The sequence below is a fragment of the Lepisosteus platostomus genome, chromosome 21, assembly GCF_059453375.1.
Source record: "Lepisosteus platostomus isolate fLepPlt1 chromosome 21, fLepPlt1.hap1, whole genome shotgun sequence".
Lineage (NCBI taxonomy): Eukaryota > Metazoa > Chordata > Actinopteri > Semionotiformes > Lepisosteidae > Lepisosteus > Lepisosteus platostomus.
This window is the reverse complement of record NC_142631.1, coordinates 9,322,233-9,339,934: the sequence shown is the minus strand read 5'-3', so window position 1 is coordinate 9,339,934 and position 17,702 is coordinate 9,322,233. Positions and strand designations below refer to the sequence as shown.

Sequence of the window (17,702 nt, the reverse complement as noted above, 5' to 3'; positions counted from 1 at the left end):
GTGTGGAGTTTGTATGTTCTCTCTGTGTTTGTGTGGGTTTCCTCTGGGTGTTCTGGTTTCCTTTTTGCGTGTGTGTCTGGCCTGCAACCCTGTGAAGAAAATAGATGTGCGAAATTCTCATCTTTTTTTCCAATAAACCATTATTTAAATAGATAGAAGAGCAGGTGAGTAACAGGATCAACACACTTTATTTCTTCAAACTAGTAGCCTCATCTAATACATCACGTTAGATTTTAGGAAAGTATCGTTGCAGGTTTGAGCACACAATATTAGAATACACAAACCGTGCCATATCATTCCCCTGACAAACTATACTGGAGTGTGCAGTTTACACTTTTTTGACCTTCAAATCTATTTTTAATGCATGTTTCTCATGTATAATGTATGTATTCATACAGAAACAGCAGATATGGATTTGGCACAAAAATGTACTCAAGGAGTCACCAAGGTGAAATCGTTGACCATTTGTAAAATGTGTTTTAAGATATGAATTGGCAAGTTAACTTTTTCACATGATAAGGATATATTAAAGTAAAGTGCAAACTGTCTCAAATTAAATGGTACTGGAGCTCAGCTCCAGTTCAAATTAAGCATAGAGGATTATATCTGAATGAAAAGGGTACAGATTGTTTTGATTCATAGTAATTTACACTACAATTGCAAGGGGGAGAATTTAAAGAAGAAAAAAAGATACATGGAAAGTAAAGATAAACAACTTGAGTGTTTGTACCTAAATGCAAGGAGTGTTAGGAGAAAAATGAAGAAAACAGAAGCTAAAACATTAGCAGGTGACAACAATGTTACTGGTACCAGAAAGAAGAATTCTGGTGAAGAATTAAAACACAAGAAGATACAGGATAAATGAAAGAGTTGGGGAGGTAATATTATGGTAATAATACACATCATGAATGTTCAGGCACAGGAATTAATCAAAAGTCTCAAAACAAATGTGGGTCAGACATAATGTTATTCAAAGGGGACAGTGCTAAGAGTTTGTCACATACAACCAAAATCATCTGTCAATTAATAATATAGTCTTATGTAATGAAATCAGGAATGTGTATAAAAAGAAAGAAGTGCAAGATCCTCCAACCTCACACCTGGGTTATTTTGCCAGCTTTCTTGTCCTTCACTAAATTTACCTCGGCAAAGTTACTCGCCACTTTTGTCCCTTCCTGTTTGCCGTAAATATAGTACATGTTCATGCGTGCGGACATGCGCATTGTGCGTCTGTCGCCACATTCCCCGCCTGAGCTCTGAAGCCAACAAGCTGCAGCTTCTTCATTGCAACAGAAAGAGAAGAAGGACAATATTCCAGTTATTGTTCAAAAGGGAGGGTTCGCAAGGCGAACCAAGACGTCGATTTGGTGACAAAACGAACGGTGACCGTAAAGACGACCTTTGAGAGGCGAGTAGGTGCGCATTTTTTATTGTTTGAATGGAAGGAGTAGAATATGCATGTGCAAAGAAAGGAAAAAAATCTTGAATGATTTGGTTTTAACGCAGACTGGGGGGATGGGTTGCAGACGTGGAAATGCAGTGGTCTGAGATTTTTAGACGCGAAGCTAAAATCGCAGTGTAAAAATGTGCTCGAACGGTGTGATCAAGGAAGCATGTCTGGTTTTGAGTGATGCTTTGGCGTTTTCTGTGCCAGGCCGCAGTAACTGATTAAGTAGTTTAACCTATAATCTTAGTTTTTTTAAGACTTCAGTAGTTGCTTGTGAGTAAGAGAAGCCTTATGTGTTTTTGATTAGTGAACTTTTTTATATTAAAAAAAACAGAACGGAGTACCCGGTTTATAGCCTACGGTAGTCCTGTTGTTGTAGATGGGCAGGTAAATGATGAATTACGACGACTCTTACTGTCGTACTCCAGTACTGCAGCCTGTCGCCTGAATGCCAATTTGAAGTGAACAGATTTAAGGCTAGTTGCTACATTAGGTAACAATTCTGTTTTGAAGGTTCCAATTCGTGTCATTTAAGGTGTTGTTTTAAAGGATTTCACCTACCTTTCTGCTGAAGTCCCTCCTAAGGTAAACTTTAACCGTATATAGATTCCGGTTTGGTGAAATCTTCACCCGTAACGTTTTGATTTGATCACGCTTTATACAGGTGGCATTCACAAAAAAGATGAATGTCAAATAATGTAGTTTAGGTACGTAGATTTATATACTGTATTATTTATGTGTAGACATGTCATTCATGCTCATTTTTATCTCTTCCGCATAACAGCGAAGCTGAAACGTTCCTTAGTGTATTAGCTTCTTATTTATGTTGTGATATACAACAAGCAGGATCAGTAACCTTAAATTGACCTGCTAGCCTTATTTAGGTCTCAGTACCATAAGCATTACAACCTTGGTTCAGTTTGTTTTTAAACCAACCAGCTTAATGACTGATGGCCATTGATTTCTGTGACTTACAGAAAATAATTAACCATATTTATCATCATCAGTTATCATGTCCAGTTGAAAGGCCTGGCCCCACAAAAGATTTTAAATCTATTTCATAGCATCTTTCTGTATTAGAACTTTGCAGTGTACAAAATGTACAAATGTTACAACAGACCTTTGAAATGGAATACAATTTTATAAATAACATTCAATGCTTGAATAAAAAATATCTGTATAAGACATATATATTAATTTTGAAGATGCTCATTCATGTTTTGGAAACAAAAATGTTTTGAAAATGAAGCTGTTTCAATTACAAGTAATGGGCAAATGAAATAAGAATTATGTGTCTTTTGGTGTGTGTTGTTGGTTTTGGTGTATGTTTTTTTACTAAATGGCCGCAAACAACAAGCTTCTATTATTTTTAGTTGTGATCGTCTGGCTGCTCTGGCACCTATTCCGAAGATCTGATTCACTTGCTCAGTAACCATGGCAACAGAGGAGAAGAAACCAGAAACTGAAGCCACTAAAACACAGTCTGCTTCATCAGCATCTGCTAGTCAGAGCAAGGTAGGAGGGGCCAGAATGCATACTCTTTTTTGGCGGGTGGGAGTTGTCAGTTTCATTTGAATTGATGAGTCTGTTTTGACTGTAAATATGTATTTAACTCTACTTATTTTCCCCTCCATTTCAGATAAGTATAGATTTGTTGTACAGAGGTTAAATGATTCCTTAAAATGACCCCCTTTGTAAGCACTCTAAATGTATTGAGTTGATTTTTTAATTTCCTCAGTGTTGGATCTTGTAGATTAACTGCAATTTGAATTTCAGGTCAGCAGCATGTCCAAATATTGCATTAACTCATTTGAAATATTGTAAACTTATTTTACACAGCAAATGTAAGATTTTATCCTATATATTATTCACACCCTTTGGATTTCAAGTACATTAGTATCTTTGCTATTAATATACTAAAGTGTAAATGATTTAGGAATGTGGTTAGCTGTTTACATAGCTTGCTGGTGAATAGTCTCTTTCCCATAGACATTTTAATGAGCTAAAAAGTATAAATGTTAATATTTACTTGCTTACAGGAAAATGTCTATTGTTGTGACACAGTTGTGGTCAGAAATTCCACAAATTATTATTGTATGCTCAATTTCTGTATAAAGTTTGTTTCAGAGAAGCATATTTTTCATATGATCTAAAATCTATAAGAAATTCTGCAAAAACAGTAACGTTACAAGTTATAATTATTATTTTAGCCTTTTTATTACAGATTAAAATCATATTCTGTATCGTGACAGCAGTAGTCCTTTGATTTGATCCATGTATGTTTAAATTCATTTATATACTGATGTCAGCTGTTCAAGGAAGAAGCTTATTGCCTTGTGTGCAGTTTGATCAGTGTGGCAAAAGTATTTGTTTGGATGCACTGTTTTATAGCGATTTTTAGAAATTTAGAATTGCCAGTTTTGCTATACTTGCAGTTTTGGTTATTCCAAATTGTGTGTTTTTTTACATCTGGGCTCACCCCTACTTACCTTGCCACTGCACACGGGAGAATGATGAAGTATAAGCTGAGTCCTCTGACCTGTCTGAGTAAAAAAAAAAACACATTAAAAACGTTTTTTTTTTTAATATGTCACAGGCACACCGCCCTCTACTCTTTAGGCTCAGTACCGATTGGAAGAGAGGCACCTTGACCAAAGCTTGACAGCAAGCACCTGAGTGCCTGCAGGGGTCACGGAGAACTGAGAGCCGTGACCGATTTTACTCTCTGCTTACACTTAGCAATGCTCAGCCCCTGTTCACAGACAGCCTATGACGGGACTCAGGCTTAAACCTGTGACCACAGCTCAACTTGTTCTTGGGCCCGTGTCTTTACCAGTGGAGCCACTTGGAAGGCCTCATGTTATAATTTTCTTACTTCTTGGATCAGCATTATTTTTAAGTGATAATTTCTTAAGATGCCCTTTTAATGGCCAGTCTTTTCTGATGAGATGTGAAGAACACACAACTTTGGTAAAAAGTTGGACTGATTTAATGGTAGTGTTCGCTTTCATTGTTGTGCATTGCAATTAAAAAAATATATATATACCCGTTGCTAGGATGCGTATAATGTACGGTTTTAAGTTTGAAGCATTTTCTTGAGGGTATTGTTGGTAACTTGTTTACCTTCTTTTGTTATCTCACTCTGCAGTCGGCACCAGTGAAGCCCAATTACACCTTGAAGTTTACATTGGCTGGCCACACAAAAGCTGTCTCATCTGTGAAATTCAGCCCTAGCGGGGAGTGGCTGGCCAGCTCCTGTAAGAATTCTAATTTATAAGTTCCTTTTCCCGTCTATGAGCAAGGCCTTGTGAAAGATATTGCCGTGACTCTTTAGATGTGCACAGCATTTACTGAAAGTCTTTGTGTATTTACATAGTTTGCTCACAGGTGTAAATGATTTTTTTTTTTAAATTCATGAGTGACTTATTTCAGCGATTTTTGCAATCCGATATCATCATAGAAGCATTGCTTTATGATGTCTCTACACAATGGTATTGTTAATTGCGTTCATAAAAGTAAATAAAATTTGTAAAAATATTCTTAATCTCACAGCTGCTGATAAACTGATCAAAATATGGGGAGCGTATGATGGAAAATTTGAGAAAACAATATCAGGTCACAAACTTGTAAGTTAATATTGTCTTTGGCTTTAACAGTTTTGTTTTACATCTGTTTATTGTTAACCAGCTATCTGTTGTGTAAATGTTATTGTAGTTTTTGTTCTTACAAGTACATGGTTTCTGAAATTGAATCATTGAAATTGTTCTTTATATTTACACTTTTTGTGCATTTTATTTATTCTAAAATCTTTGATTAAGCAAATAAAAATCCTTATTGCTCAGTTATATTCTGTAAATACAAGTTATGGCTTGTATAGATTTTCTAAGTTAATTAATTTCTAAAAATGTGGTCTGAGCTTGCATCAGGTAATTGACTTTCCTTAACTCATTTCCTTTTTTCCATCCAGGGGATCTCAGACGTGGCCTGGTCCTCTGACTCCAATCTCCTTGTGTCTGCCTCTGATGACAAGACTCTTAAAATCTGGGATGTCAGCTCGGTTAGATCACTGCTGCTGTTTTTTCTATTTTAGCCTAAACTTTGTACTGAATTAGAGCTTGACAACACGCGCTAGAATTCCTCTGCCTCTTTTAAAAAAAAAATCTATACAAGATTGTGACATGATTCATGCTTCATATGTTAAATAGAATGTAAGCTTTACTATTAATAGCCATGTGTTGAGTAAGTGCACCTCTTTACGTTAAGATCAAAAGCTGCTCGGATCCTTGGAACCCAAAGTAACTCTTAGCGGAAATGTGTTCAGAAAGTAACAGCCTTTGCTGTCTGCATCAGCACCGTCACCATAGTAACTACTTGGTAAAAAACCATACATCTGGAATTACTATGGTAACCACATTGCTGCTTTTGTGCTATTGCGTCAACGCTTTTCTTTAACAGCTCTCCAAATTTAGGTGGCAATTCAGTAATAAGGAGCTCACAAGTGACTCGGCAAGTCTAGGCCCATAGAGTTCCACCTGAGTTCTGATATTTTTGGATCTGGGCTGTGTCCTTGGCTGACCGAAACTAGGATACTTTAACTGGCAGTGCACAACTTCCTGGGCTGTGCTGGCGTTTGGTTGAATTTCATCAGCCAGGCTATCATAGCCTTGTCATGCAGCTTTATTGCTTTTCCAGTGGATGCTAATTGTGCTAGGCACCATGGGACTGTGTGAAAAATGGCAGATGCCTCTTAGGAGAGCATCTTCAGCACGTGCTTTTGTCCAGTATGCATCCTTTCTGTGCTGGAAGGAGGTTTGGTAGCCATAAAACAGAGCTGATGAAAATTCAGTCCTGCTGAACTGTCTGCAGTTGAGCTCCCGTCTACTTCTTCTTCGTGATTACTATCTTTAAGACACTCATCTTTTTGCCAGTGGGTCAGATGAAATTTCATGAGGTTGAGCAGAGGCCGTGATGCACTTTTAAATTTCATTAAAGAAATTGTTCTTATGGAGAAATATTGGCTAGGTTAAATTTTTGTCAAAAACTCACAATGTCAGATGCTTTCTCTCATCTACTGAACTTTAATTTACTGCCTTTCCCCATTTTTGCATTTTGTAAAATATTTTGTATGCTTTACATTTGCAGTTTTTGGTTCTTTCTTGAGAAAATGTTCAAAATAATTAGCACTTCGCAAATTTGATGTATGAAGGAAAGGGCAATTCCAAGGTTATGGAAGATAAATGAAGACATGATATCTGTGAGAAATCCCTGTACAGAATCAGGAATAGCAATTGCATTTTTATTTAAATTCTTAAAAACGAATAATGGAGTAGCATTTTTGGCCTTTTGAATCTAGAGAATAAAAACATTTGTTTCCTGTTCTTTTGATCTCACGGACTGGAATCTAATATTTTTGTTTAATTGTGGCAAAACTGTTTGTATACTAACAGCATCCTACTCCTACTGCTATGTGTGTTAATGGATTGAAATGTTTTTCAGGGCAAATGCTTGAAAACTTTGAAGGGGCACAGTAACTATGTTTTCTGCTGTAACTTCAATCCCCAGTCCAATCTGATTGTTTCAGGATCGGTGAGTTCACTCTCAAATCTTTCGCTTGCATCAGTTTGAAAAAATAGCAAGCTAATATCGTGGCCAATTTCATATAGCTATTTTTCAGCTAAGACCAAATAATTAGCTTTTTCATTAGATTTTTCTAGTGCTGTTACTTATAATGCTACGACATGTTAATGTCACTGTTTCCTAAAGAAATACATATTACTTTGTGTGTTCCCCATGGTTTTGTAACCTGTAGATTCATACAAAGATTTATTGTCTTTGCAGTTTGACGAAAGTGTTAGGATATGGGATGTTAAAACAGGGAAGTGTTTGAAGACGTTGCCAGCTCACTCTGATCCTGTATCTGCTGTAAGTGCATTTTGTGTTTTTTCAGTATAAATGGAAGATTTTTATATTCATCCAGTGTCCTCTGGCAATATATTTTCTTCCTCCTCTAATTACAGGTACATTTCAATAGAGATGGATCTCTCATTGTCTCCAGCAGTTATGACGGTCTCTGGTATGTGCATTATAACAAGAAGTGTTACTTTATGTACTTTGTCCTCATTAAAAAGAGAGGTGTAATTTTACTGTCAAAGAATGATGGTGTCCAATATGTGTTTAAGTGTAGTAAATCAAAACAAAAATTGATGAAGGTTTACCACCAGTTGACTACAGGCCTACAGGGAGCCAACAAGTCACAGTAAAGCTAAGAGAACCCTGGCCGATTATTGTCCACCTTACCCTGGAGAGACAACAGGCAGCTTGTGCATTCCAGTAATAGTAGACTAGTGATTTCACTACTATTGGCATTATATTTTAATGAAGTGCAGGTTCACGGGACCAAAACCAGAATGAAAGAAAATGGCACACATTCCAAAGTAAATTTTGTTCTATCATTTTTCATTAATATGAAGGGTCTCAGATGGAATTGTGAGTGATTGTTCTTTGTCCTAGTGATGCTTGCTGTTTTCTTTCTGAAAAGATTGATAAGGAAGAGTATTTGATATCTGAGTGCATTTTCAGTCCCCAGTGTTAGCTTTGTTCAACATTGTACCTTTTATAGCAGTGAAAAGTTTTGCTTAAGATGTTTCTGTTTGTATTTGCAGTCGAATCTGGGACACAGCATCAGGACAGTGTCTGAAAACGCTAATTGGTGAGAGGTTACTAGTGGGCACTTGTGTGCACAGCTTTTAGCAACACATCTGTTTTATGGTTTTGGGATGCAGTTATTCCCAGAACCTAAACAAATGTCCGGTTTAATATATTCCATCAGCTTTAAAGTTCTGGTCACTTTGTCTTGTCTTCTGTTTCAAAAGACAGCCTTAATTAATGAAATATATCCGTTTACGTTATTGGTGTTCATCTACGATATTGTAAAAGATAATCACTGTGACAGTTATTTGTAATTATGTAACAGTATTTACATTTTACAAAGTTCCCATTTCATACATGAACTTACATGCTGTGTCATAGGCTGATCTGTATTTTGTGTTTCTGTAACAGATGATGACAACCCCCCTGTGTCATTTGTGAAGTTTTCTCCCAATGGCAAATACATATTGGCAGCAACCCTGGATAAGTGAGTTGAAATCTTTTCAGCCATTGCAGTGGGAGGAGGAAAAATCATGAAAAGAGAGCTAGGTTTCTACAGTGGTTTATATATATATATTAAAAAAAAAAAGTTTTGTTCACCATAGCTTGATGTTATTTGACAACTGAAGCTTTCTGCTAGATGTGTAGTAACATAAGTTATCCCTGCTCTTTTGTTCATGAATATGGATATTACAAGTCTTAGTAAAAATATAATATTACACATTGTTTTTATCAGGTTTAGGCTAAAGAAATGTAGCTTCTTGAATGGTCTCTACACAGAAACCTTGTCTCAGTGATATTCAGAATCCATTGATATATTTATTGCCAGCATTTTCTCACTTGACTAAACCTCTGTCCTGTGGTTTGATTGCAGCACTCTGAAGCTTTGGGACTACAGCAAAGGAAAGGTTAGTTCTCCATTCTGATCACTGATATATATTGGGAAGAATGGTGGTCCTAGTACAGATTCACTAATTCCCGTTCCCGTTCTTAAAAAAAACTTAAATTGTTTACATTATATGCTGTACTCTTGTCACTTGGCTAATCTTTTATTTTTATAAATTTTATGTTGTGCAGTTCATGCAGCACAGGATGTTTTTACTTCACTTTCAATAAATACTTGTCTTTTTTTTTCCAGTGCTTGAAAACATATACTGGCCATAAAAATGAGAAGTACTGTATATTTGCAAACTTCTCTGTCACTGGTGGAAAGGTGAGTTAATTACAGTGTGCTGTGCAGTATGTTGAATGATGCAGTAATCTAAAAAGGTAAGGTGAAAATGTACAATGTTCATGGTGTAAGATCCTAATTAAGGTTTTAAGCACATAAGGGAGAGGTTGCAAATGGAAGGCCTTTCTTCAAACTCTAAAGTTTATTGTAAGTAGACCCCTTTCACAATAATGTTCAATCATGGATGGAATGTTTTGAAAATTTTAAGAGGCTTTCTTTGTGAATAATGATGTAAAGTATTTTATAAAACTTAAATTTTTAAAATAGTGTGCAGTGGTGGGGATTTTAAACAACTCATTAATGATCTGCAGAGTTGGGCCAAGGACAGTGCCTCACCATCTGTGTCAAATGCACAAAGGCCTGAATTATGATAACATATAACATAGATGACACTGCCAAATTGCTGCCATTGTGTTGTCATTGTTGGGGAAAGCATGCTATGTTTTTGATATGTGTAAGAAGTACTGTCACACAAGCATACCTGATACTAGTACGGGGTGGTGTTGCCTCAAATGTCATCTTGTAAGAAAACCAAAGCTGCTACACAAATTGTTCTACAGGATGATTATGAAATGAAAGCCCTAATAAAAACATGACTGAATACTACATTCAGAAGCAGTTGATCACTGTTAGAAACAGTAGCTGATCAACAAATATGTATGTTGAAAATGGCAGAATTCAGACTAATACCAGTGCCGTGAAGACAAAAAGTACGAGGGGATGCACATTTTAGTTAGTTTATTATTCTATATTTATAAATATAGTTTATCTTATGTAGATGAAATTGAAAAACATCAGTGTGATCCTGTTGAGATTATGATTCTTACCATTGTTATTAGTATGTGTGTTACATCATTCATTTAATATTGGCAATGTTAGGCAGATTTTGTGGGAATGTCCTAACACACTTTTAGCGCTACAGAATATAAATTTGTGGAATTAAGATAATGGACACTTGATTCTGGCAGCAGTCTCTAACTTTACCATGGAGTGTGTAACCTAGAACTTCATAGCTCCCTGTAATGTTTAATACTTCGAAAATCTCAGCTTTTTGTTCCTTTGCTTTTTCACAACATCTTTGTTTCACTCAAGGTTGGATTATTAGTTCTTATCATGGTATTCTGTCCATTTCTTCCTTTACAGTGGATTGTCTCGGGCTCAGAGGATAACATGGTATATATTTGGAATTTACAGACCAAGGAAATTGTACAGAAGTTACAGGGCCACACGGGTAAGTGTTTTAGTGAGTCTGTGTGCCTTGATAAGCTAAGGCACTTTTGGTGTTACTTCTATCTGTATTGTACGTCAGTCAACTTTAGTTACTACTGTACTATACAGGGACAACTTTACTAAATGTAGCTAAATTGCACTTTTCTGTTTTTTTTTATGAAGACGTTGTGATCTCTACAGCCTGTCACCCAACAGAAAACATCATTGCCTCTGCAGCGCTAGAAAACGACAAAACCATCAAACTCTGGAAGAGTGACTGCTAAGTGGAGGAAAAGCTTTCAAAAGAGGACTTTTTGCAGGCTTGCCCCGGGACCCAGCAGGGGCTGGCAGATGTGTGAGGGAAAGCTGAAAATACAGATTGGAGGCAGTTGCTTGAGCTGTTAAGAACATGGTCAAATCCACTTTTTCTAATGAGCAAATCCTCCCCCTCCTAAAACCACAACTTCTAAGCTCTCTCGCTTTCTCTTTTTAAGGCCTTATTTTAAAGTGTGAAATGTATCTTTGTGTTTACTTATTAAATTTTAGTCGTTAAATCAACTGCTTGCTGAAAAAAGGGGTTAGCTTTGTTCAACATTGTACTAATAGTGGCAGCTTGGTCAGACATAGCTTTACCAGTGCTAAATAATATTAGAAGTGTACTGTTTTTTCCTTTCCTGAGGAAGGCAGGATGATTTCAATGCGACACTAATACTCATACACAAAAAGATTGCAGTTTAGTATTCCAGGCTTAAATGATGGTCACAGGGGCTTTAAGTTTCCAGAAACCGGACCTGATAGAAATATGGCATTAAGTAAAAACAAACGAAGACTAAAATACAACTTGCAATTGAATTACCTGATCTAAAACACAAATTGTTTAATGTTAAGATGTTAACTAAAATTATGGTCAAACAGCAGCTTAGACATTCTGCGCAATGGAAGAAACAGTGTAGCAGTAGGTTTAAATGAGACTCGCATGTGTCTTTTACCTTCTCGAAAACTGCCAAAGCTGGAAATAATTATTTTCGATGTTATACTTCATAGTAATCGGTCTCCCTCCCACCTACATTGTACCAAACATTACAATCTAACCCTAGGTCTCAAAGCGAATATTACTATGTAAATCAGTTTGCAGCAGTATAATGTCGACTGAAACTCAATGCAGTCACTCTGTGTTGATGGAGAATGATTAGTCTTTGCTGTGCTTGGCATTTAAGTTGTCACATAAGTGGAATATACAACCTATTCACCTGCCAGAATTCTGACGCTTTTTTTCAACCCAGTTTCAGAGACAGATGGACTCTGTCTTTAATTGCTTTGAGAACAAGTACTGGTGTTCCAACATATGTGTATATATTTCTGCTTATTGAATATCTGTAAACCATTAATTTTTCTATATGTTTTGCTGCCCCTTTTAATTAAAACAGTTCCCCTTTCCAAACAAAGAAGTAGTCAAATGTGTCAAACAGTACATCACTTGTTCAGCAAGTGGTCGTATTTGTTTGTCATTGCTTAGTTATGAGCTGTCAGTTGAGAAATGAAAGTGTTTGCAATCATCAGTAATCATTTTTAGTCCTGATGTGGGGTTGATGTCATACAGCACATCTGCTCCAGGTTGAAGGTTGAAGCTGGATTGATAACTGCACCCAGAATTCTAAGTAAAAACCTGTTATAAATGGGCAAAGATCCCAGTAATTGCAGCACATTGTTCAGACGTCAGCTCTTTGATCGTGATCTTGCCATTAGACAACCAGGATTGGTTGACCAGGATTCTGCCAGTAACAGCCCACACTTGAGTTAAGAGAATTTTAGCTGGCCGAAGTTCTGGCTCTTACTGTGACTGACTCCTGGGACCTTGCAGGCACACAGAAGCTTATAGTTGCATCACTGGGAGATGTGCCACTCCTTTCAGCACAAACTCTCCTTGAAGGCGCTCCGGAGCATGCAGTGTGTCAAATAACGAAAGGCTGTGACAATTGGGGGTATTGGAAAACATTTGCAGTACAGAAGTCCTGGCTTAAAACCGGTTTGTGTTTGTAGTCAGCAGTTTCAAATTGGCAGAGTAAAAATATAAATTGGAGACAAAAATAGATTTGGTAGAGGTCTTAGGACCATATTTATTGAACATTTCCTGCCTTGCTGGGTTTCTATTTTTTTTGGTTAGAAAATTCAAAAGTCTTTAGCGAGTCTTTGAAATAGTTTTAATTTGAGTGTAATATTACACAAAAATACTAAACCACTGAAATATAAAAATGAAAGGATCTCTTTGCAGGTAAATAGAACTAAGAACTGTGCACTGACACCTCAAAAGTGACAAAACATTCAAGTTTTTCTTTAGACCCACTTGTCAAAGCTTTCTCCATTAAAACCTTTACTAGCAGTATGCATCCCCTTGATGCAACACTATATATCCCTACTGTGTGAAAATGGAATGACTTACAGTTGTGTGCAATGATGCCATCTTGTAAAACAAACTCAATTTTATATGTTTAACAAAGCAGTAGCACAGAATTCTTAACTAAGCATTTAGAATGTAAGGAATTGTTTTGCATTCACATAAAAATAATAGACAGACATTTTGCATTTAAGTTTATAAATGAAGCGAAGTGGCCCCGTATTAACTTGAGACAATTATACAGTATCTTTTGGAGGGGCTCTGGCAGGCAACCAGACTTTTGTAATTCATCTTTGGTTCAGCTGGTTTTGGACAGCTTCTGTGTAGTTAAACTGCAGTTACAAAAATTTTTTGCACCTTGGTTTTTATTAAATACAGAGTATTACAGACCGATCCTTTTTTGTTCAGCAAGCAGTATATCAAAATAAACTAATAGTAGCTTATTCACATTGGGAAAACTTTGTTGTAAGCTTGCTGGCATTAAAAAACTGTGCAGCCAGTAATACATGTTGTCTGAAAATGTTTTAAGCACATGATCTTGTGCTCTCAGTCAGTGTCACAGAATAGACGTGGATGGCATTGACAATATGTTGCAGTTCTGAAAGTTTTTCAGGCTAATTCGTGTCTGTACTTTGTTTCTGGTGTAAACCTTTGTTTTAACTGTGCCCTCCCTTGTTTGGTTGGAGCCTGTGGTTATAAGGTGGAGATTCTGGTTGCCATTCAATATAAAGTAATAAAAGGTACTACTTTTTATGACAAGGTGGAATGACTGCTTGTTGAGAATAGCTTGTAGGGAATGTTTAGCCTCTGCAGTCTGTGCCAACTGTACATTTGCAGCACCTTTGTAGTTTTCTAAGCGAGATAACAAATATACCCAGTACAGTAGCTGGTTTCAAAGCTTCATTTGAAATCTGCTTACTTAGATTTGTTCAAACATGTGCTATGGTAACTGATAAGAACTTGGAGACATGTAATATTGCACCATATGATTTGTGAATGAGAAACGGGGGAGGAAAAATATTTGGTAAGATCTATTTACAACAGTGAAAACCACAAAAGGAAATACTTTGTTCAGTACAGATGAAATAGAACATTTTTAGAAGAAAAAGGGAATGCTGCTTTGGTATTGTAGGCTATTGTATACATGGGATTCTGATTTCATTGGATTTTTATCAATGGAATATGGTGCTAATGATGGAGGTGAAATAGGATTTTTTGTTTTTTAGCCATGCAAGTGTACAGATTTAAATGGTTTGTATTTCCTACCTAAGACATTCAAGATTTTGGTTAACTAGAGGTGACTAGAGCCAAAGGTAGATGGAAACAGAGATTAAACCAAAGGTAGGCATTGTTGTGAACTGAAATGGCAGAATGGTTTCAAGGATGTAGAGTACTCACTTCACCTGGAAATGACTTTCATACCTGTGTAAATTGAAGAAAAGGAATTTTCTTTAATTTACTGCTGTTTTTCTCTGGCCGTTTGGTTTGAAATGCCATTTTTAAACCTGCATGAAACAGCTGTGCGTTATCTTAGATGTAGGACATACAGCCAGTTACAATAGATTAAATGACTACATAATTTACCTTATTTCTGTTTTGATAACTAACTGAAAAATACCTACACCTGGGATTGTGATATATGAAAGGGTTAGTGAATTTTCATAATTAGAATATTACAGCGACACAAGAGACTCTGCAGTAAACCTTACAATGTAAGTGTAACAATACTCGGCAGTATTGCCCCGGAACGTATGACACTGCAATTACACTGCTATACTCTTCTTAGTAAACTATCATTTTAACGGCCTGTATAACGTTTAACACCATTGTTCAATTTAAAATCTTTATATTTTGAATGTGAAGAATTTGCTACCATTTTTCAGAAACATTTTAAAATAAGAAGCATTATTGTGCGAAAGAAAAACAAAAGAAAAACACTTTTTGTATTTATCCAGTTAAATTTGTTTGAGCTTTGGTTATCTCAGTCATTATTTTAAGCTACAGTATGTTGCAACATGTTTGTGACATTCTTTGATTTCCTCACTTCTGGTATTATGTCAGACTGATTCTTTAATTGCTACATAGGAGTTGTCTGGTATCAACAGAAAAACAAATTTGTTTTTCAATACTTCTGTTTATTTTGCTTGAAGGTTTGTCAGCAGCACTTTCAATATCCAGAAGAGAATATTATTTATGTACAGTAGCCTGGTATTTGCTAATGTTTTGTCAAACATTTCTAATATTGACAATTGGTTTAGTAGAACTTATTAAGAAAGTTGTTGGGCAGAAGAAAGTGTTATTTCCTGAACACCCGCCTTTAGAGGACACCAGCATAAAGCCTTAGAACTAGCTACAGAGTAATTGCAGTGAACCACTGCAAAATAATTTCATGGTATTGGGTTTCTGATGCAGCTTCCCTGTGAGGGAATTGTTTCAGGGCTGCGTCCAGAGTGGTTATCTTACAGATCCTAACAGAACAGGACTTCAACTTCATACCTAAAAAAAGTTAGGAGAGAAACTCAATAACATGACAAACAATTTCAAAAATTTAACACAAAGAGTTCAGTAAACAATGAGGGAGCACAACTTGTTTTCATGTAATACCTCCTCAATTAATGTGTATGTCATCTGCCATGCCACTTCTAACTCTTTAAACACATCCCTGTAAACCTTGTTAACCATCATTACTGGTAATCTGAAGTTCTGTAATTGTATCATGGAATCATCTCTACACTATGCAGCATGGTTTCTTTGGTCCAAGTTAGGTACCCACCTTACCTACTTTAAGATGGAAAACATTTTCTAGTTGTTCAGTAGAAAGCATCAGACTTGACCAGAGGAAGTGTAAAAACCAGCATGCCTTGCTGTAAAAAAGCAAGAGAACCTTTCTAGTGCAAGATCTCTGATCATTCATTACTTTTCCATTAGCCATTTGCTCTTTCTGCCCTTTGCTCTTGATCCTGCAGTGCAGCGCCTCAAGTGTTTCATTTCAAATTGATCCAAGGGCAGTATGATGGTTGTTCTGAGGTGTCCAGTGACCAAATACATTTTAAGGCCTTCTTGTGAAATAAGTTTAAAAGTAGTTCTGTATATACTTTATGCTTCTAATTCTAGCTCATGTGTTGCTTTACAAGCAATATAGAAAATGATGACTTTGTTTTTGCTGATTTGCTTGTAGTACACCATTTAGAAACTTTTGTTCAAAAGGTGAGGGGAGGCTGGGTGAGGGAACTTGTAAAGTAACTTTTACATTTTTGAAGGATTTATAATATTCTGCAGTGTAATAGAGAACAGCATGAAAACCATATCTGTATCGCCATAAAGCAATCCAGATTTTGTGAATACTCATTTTGACAGTTATGACCTACAATTAAATTTTTTTTACATGTGTTGTTGTATTTCTCTAACGTAGAATGTTTGGGGGGCTTCCACGAATCATGAAATGTGAAATATAATTTCTTATTATATTTTTAAACTGGGTTTATAATACAATTTTAAGATGTCTTGCTATTATGGACAAAAGTAATGATGGAGCTCACAAGTAGAAACATTACAAAATCAAACATGGTTCAGTGCATGTTAAGTTAATCCATAATTATAAATGGGCATAGCTGCAGATAGGTGGATATATTTTGATATCAAGCTGTTCACTTCAGGTTTTTGTCATAAGCAATTTTTAGTACTGATATAGTATAGCAACTTTCTGAAGTTTGTTTTGGTTTATGATTTTCATCCAACTTTCCTCTCTTGGCTCAGTTGTATAGTGTTGCCAAGGCTAGTGTTCAACCCTTGAACTCTCCTTCCAAATTGAACTAGCTGCTTCTCTTATGGTAAGTTTGCCAGAACTTGAATTGTTAAGAATGATGCAGCAGTTCTGCTACATCAGGAAAAAAAAATTCATTTGTATCCCCTTTAATCAGTCTATCTTTGTAAATGCATGTTTCTTAAAAAATGTATTTTTGGTTTGGAAATTGGTTTGAGGACCTTTAAATAGCTGAGCTGCCCAAAGTACTTGCTTGAGCGCAGGGATGCGGGTGGTGTGGGCCCCAGCGCAGTGATGGCATTAGCTGAGCGTGACTCCAGCAGCAGCGTAAATAGCAGGGGAGTGCTGCCTAGGGTAGAACTGGGCTGTATATTATTCCTATGGTAGTTGGACAGGCCTCTCTCTCGGCTCCAGGTCACATAATGTCCATTCCAGCCTGCCAGGTGTTTGTGTTAAAATGGCTCAAGCCGGACTATTTACACTTCCTTTGTATGGCCTGTGGTTTTGGAGGATTTGTAGCTGTGAACCAAGATGAAAAATACAGCTGGCATTTGTACATTGAGTGGGTATATGTATATATGACAAAAAAAAATGGGAATTCAAAAAATTCCAAATTAGAATTTAATTTCTACAGTATTAGTTTTTGGGGGCTTTCCCTGAGTTTGAATATGTTTCACAGCCAATTCAGAAAAATATTATTTCCTTCACATAAACATAAATGCAGTGGTTTGCCATTTAAGATGTGCAAAAATTTACATTTAACTCTAAGGCCTGGTTTATACTTTAGGCTCCCAACAACATTTTGAATTTCAGGCAGAAGTCTATTTCCTGTCTGTCATTTATAAATCCTCATCAGCTTTCCGACACAAATGTGACCATTTCTCAAAAGTATTTTTTCAACTGCATTTCTAAATTCATTTTATAAGGTGTGTTGATGCAACATTTAGAATAGACCCCAAATGTATGTTTAAATTAAGTTGCTTCTTTATGCAACCCGCTCTTATGTATG

At 36.3% G+C, this 17,702-nt stretch overlaps 1 protein-coding gene across 6 annotated transcripts; it reads left to right on the top strand.

Moving 5' to 3' along the window:
* The first annotated feature begins 1,216 nt into the window (after positions 1–1,216).
* wdr5 (WD repeat domain 5) lies at positions 1,217–16,318 on the top strand. Of its 6 annotated transcripts, none has more exons than XM_088614588.1 (15): positions 1,217–1,408; positions 1,983–2,032; positions 2,821–2,962; positions 4,596–4,704; positions 5,000–5,073; positions 5,415–5,504; positions 6,944–7,033; positions 7,286–7,369; positions 7,465–7,520; positions 8,110–8,156; positions 8,507–8,582; positions 8,970–9,003; positions 9,234–9,308; positions 10,470–10,557; positions 10,719–16,318. In XM_088614588.1, exons 3-15 carry the CDS (start codon positions 2,882–2,884, stop codon positions 10,817–10,819), a joined length of 1,005 nt encoding a protein of 334 aa, XP_088470714.1. In that variant the 5' UTR covers positions 1,217–1,408; positions 1,983–2,032; positions 2,821–2,881; the 3' UTR covers positions 10,820–16,318. The 6 variants fall into 6 exon arrangements, with proteins under 6 accessions (XP_088470714.1, XP_088470716.1, XP_088470715.1 ...); XM_088614590.1 differs by having other exon boundaries at positions 1,217–1,412; XM_088614589.1 differs by having other exon boundaries at positions 1,217–1,416.
* The last annotated feature ends 1,384 nt before the right edge of the window (positions 16,319–17,702 follow it).